At 59.2% G+C, this 2,816-nt stretch overlaps 1 protein-coding gene across 1 annotated transcript in view; it reads left to right on the top strand.

Annotated features, from left to right (window-relative positions):
- The first annotated feature begins 399 nt into the window (after positions 1-399).
- Positions 400-2,816, top strand: part of LOC144703292 (TPR repeat-containing thioredoxin TTL1-like) — a 3,474-nt gene continuing 1,057 nt past the window's right edge. The window contains exons 1-4 of the mRNA XM_078575438.1: positions 400-1,751; positions 1,897-2,092; positions 2,167-2,351; positions 2,434-2,767. Coding sequence (XP_078431564.1) covers positions 940-1,751; positions 1,897-2,092; positions 2,167-2,351; positions 2,434-2,767 — 1,527 coding nt within the window. The 5' untranslated portion in view covers positions 400-939. The remainder of the gene's footprint in view (positions 1,752-1,896; positions 2,093-2,166; positions 2,352-2,433; positions 2,768-2,816) is intronic.

Here is a 2,816-nt window from a genome sequence, read left to right on the forward strand (position 1 = left end):
AAATTAAAGAGTCCAATTACAGAAGGCTTCCGAGTCATCGTTTCAATGTGCAAGTGTGAACGATTAAAATGATTTTAAGCGTGCAGAAAATTTAATTCAAACTGTAATTTTATTCCCTAGTTTTACCACTAGGAATTGACTTTAGGAGTCAACGGTTGACCAAGAGGAACGGAATATTCTCCAGCTGGCAACGCGGCCGTCAAGCCAGGGTTTCCTGGGCATTGCCAGCTGGCAAGCATTGACGCACATGGCCAGCTTGCTCTGACTGTGAGGCCCAACAAATGACGAAAAAGCCCTTCAGACAGCGAGCGAAGGGCATGGCAAAAACCATAAATTCCCCAACCCCGGATCCGCTTTCCGGTATTTCCTAGAAAGCGGTGGATCTAAGGAGAAGAGGAAGAGCTCCGGTTCCTTTATTTTCCTTAATTAAAATTATTTTAGAGACTCGGGGGAGTGCGGTCACCGCCCGCGCCGAGCGGTGAAGTTACCGTCCGGGTAAACCCGAGGAAGGATAACGGGGAAAAATGGCGGAAGCCCCCTCCCCCCCTTCTCATCTCTCCGGCCCTTCTTTCCCGTGTCGAAAGAAGGCCAAGAAATAAATCGAACGGACTCCACCTCGTCTTCTTCTCTCTCTCTCTCTCTCTCTCTCTCTCTCTCTCTCTCTCTCTCTCTACCCTTCTCTATCTCTCTCTAAGCTTCACTCTGAGCGCGCTGTAGCGTTGTTCTCTGATCCGCTGCACCTCCAATCTACCTGCATTGAATCGGGCAGCCTTCTCCTTCCCCTTCACGAGATCCCCATCTCGACATTTCTTTCTTCTTCGCCGGCCGCCACTGCCCGTGCCCATGGTCACCCCCTCTTCTTCTTCTTCTTCTTCTTGTCTGGGAGGCGGCCAGAGGAGATAGAACCGGCCGGAGAAGGAGAAAAGAGCGAGGAAGAGGATGCAGCGTCGAGATGAGGTGAATGGCAAGAAGGGGAGGTCGGCGTCGGAGCGATTCCAGACGGGCGTCGGGGTCTTGGAAGGGGGGAACAAGGACGGCGACGTGGGCTCGCCGGTGTCGCCGCTGGGCGGGCGGGCGGCCATTACGAACACGAGCAGCAGCTCGAGCTCGTCGGGGTCGTTGTCGGGGTCCGGTGCGGGGAGAAAGATAGGGAAGAGCCACTCGGGCGAGCTGGAGAAGCTCGACGGCGCGGCCGGGCAGCGGAATTGGAAGCCCGGCCACCGCCGGTCGGGGTCCGGGCAGCTCGTCTTCTCCGGCGGAAGCTCCGCCACATCGCCCAACGCGAACCTTCTCCCGGCGGGGAATATCTGCCCGTCGGGGAAGATCGCCAAGGCGGGGATGATGACGAGAGTCGCGCCGAGGAACGATGTTCTTGGCTCTGGCACGGGGAATTACGGCCATGGGAGTATAATCCGCGGCGGGGGGGCCGCCGCGAAAGCGGCGGCGGAGAGCCCGCAGGTCGGCGGAGGAGCGGAGACGGCGGTGAAGAGGGCGATGGCGAGCTCGGACCCGGAAGAGGTGAAGAGGGCCGGCAACGAGCAGTACAAGATGGGGTGCTTTGCGGACGCCTTGAAGCTCTACGACAGGGCGATAGCGATGTGCCCCGGGAACGCCGCTTGCCATGGCAACCGCGCCGCGGCGCTCATCGGGCTCGGCCGGGTCCCCGAGGCGGTGAAGGAGTGCGAGCTGGCCGTGAAGCTCGATCCTGGCTACTCCCGCGCGCACCAGAGACTCGCTTCTCTCTATCTCAGGTGAGCTTGGATCTCTCGATCGCGGAAGAAAGCTTGGATCTTTCGTTGGTTTTCGGGGTACCGGGGAGTTTTTCTTTCGTGGGTCGTGAAGATTTGGGGATTTTGGCGTGGGTTCTTTGGTGGGTCGTGAAGATTTTGGGCGCAGGTTGGGGCAGGTGGAGAGCGCGGGGAAGCATATCGCGGCGGGGGGGCAGAAGGGGGACAGAGAGGAGTTGCAGAAAGTGCAGACGGTGGAGCGGCATTTGAAGAGATGCGCGGACGTGAGAAAGATCGAGGACTGGGCGAGCGTGTTGAGGGAGAGCGAGGCCGCCATTGCCGCCGGCGCCGACTCTTCTCCGCTGGTAAGCGAGAGGTCGTCGTCTTCTTCTTCCTCGGCTGGCGCTACGGCAGAGTAATTCAGCGTAGTTTTCGACAGCTCTTGGCGGCGAAGGCGGAAGCTCACCTCCGGCTGCACCAGCTGGAGGAAGCGGATTCGCTGGCGGGGAAAGCCGCGAAGCTGGAGAGCTCTCTTGGCGGTGCTTCTCAGAGCGTCTTCTCGGGGATTATCTGCCACGCGTACGTGTTCTTCGTGCAGGCGATGGTGGAGGCGGCGCTTGGGAGGTGAGAAGCCGCGGCGCAGCGTGAATCATCGTTTTCCAGTGAATTATTGTTGATTTTTTTCTCTGTTGTGGGGGGAGTGCAGGTTTGAGAACGCGGTGGCAGCGGCGGAGAGGGCGAGTCGGGCGGACGGGAAGAACGGGGAGGTGGCGGCGGTGTTCGCGAGCGTGAAGGCGGTGGCGAGAGCGAGGTCGCGGGGGAATGAGTTGTTCAAGGCGGGGATGTTCGCGGAGGCTTGCGGGGCTTACGGAGAGGGGCTCAGATTCGACTCTTCGAATCCCGTCTTGTACTGTAATCGCGCCGTCTGCTTCTCCAAGCTCGGCCAGTGGGAGAAGTCTGTTCAGGATTGCAACCAGGCGCTCCGCATCTACCCCAACTACGCCAAGGCTCTCCTCCGCCGCGCCGCCTCCTCTGCCAAGGTACAAATCTTCTATCCCACCTTCTTCTTCATTATCATCTTGGTGTTCG

This window comes from Wolffia australiana, chromosome 5 (assembly GCF_029677425.1).
Source record: "Wolffia australiana isolate 7733 chromosome 5, ASM2967742v1".
In the NCBI taxonomy this organism is placed as follows: Eukaryota; Viridiplantae; Streptophyta; class Magnoliopsida; order Alismatales; family Araceae; genus Wolffia; species Wolffia australiana.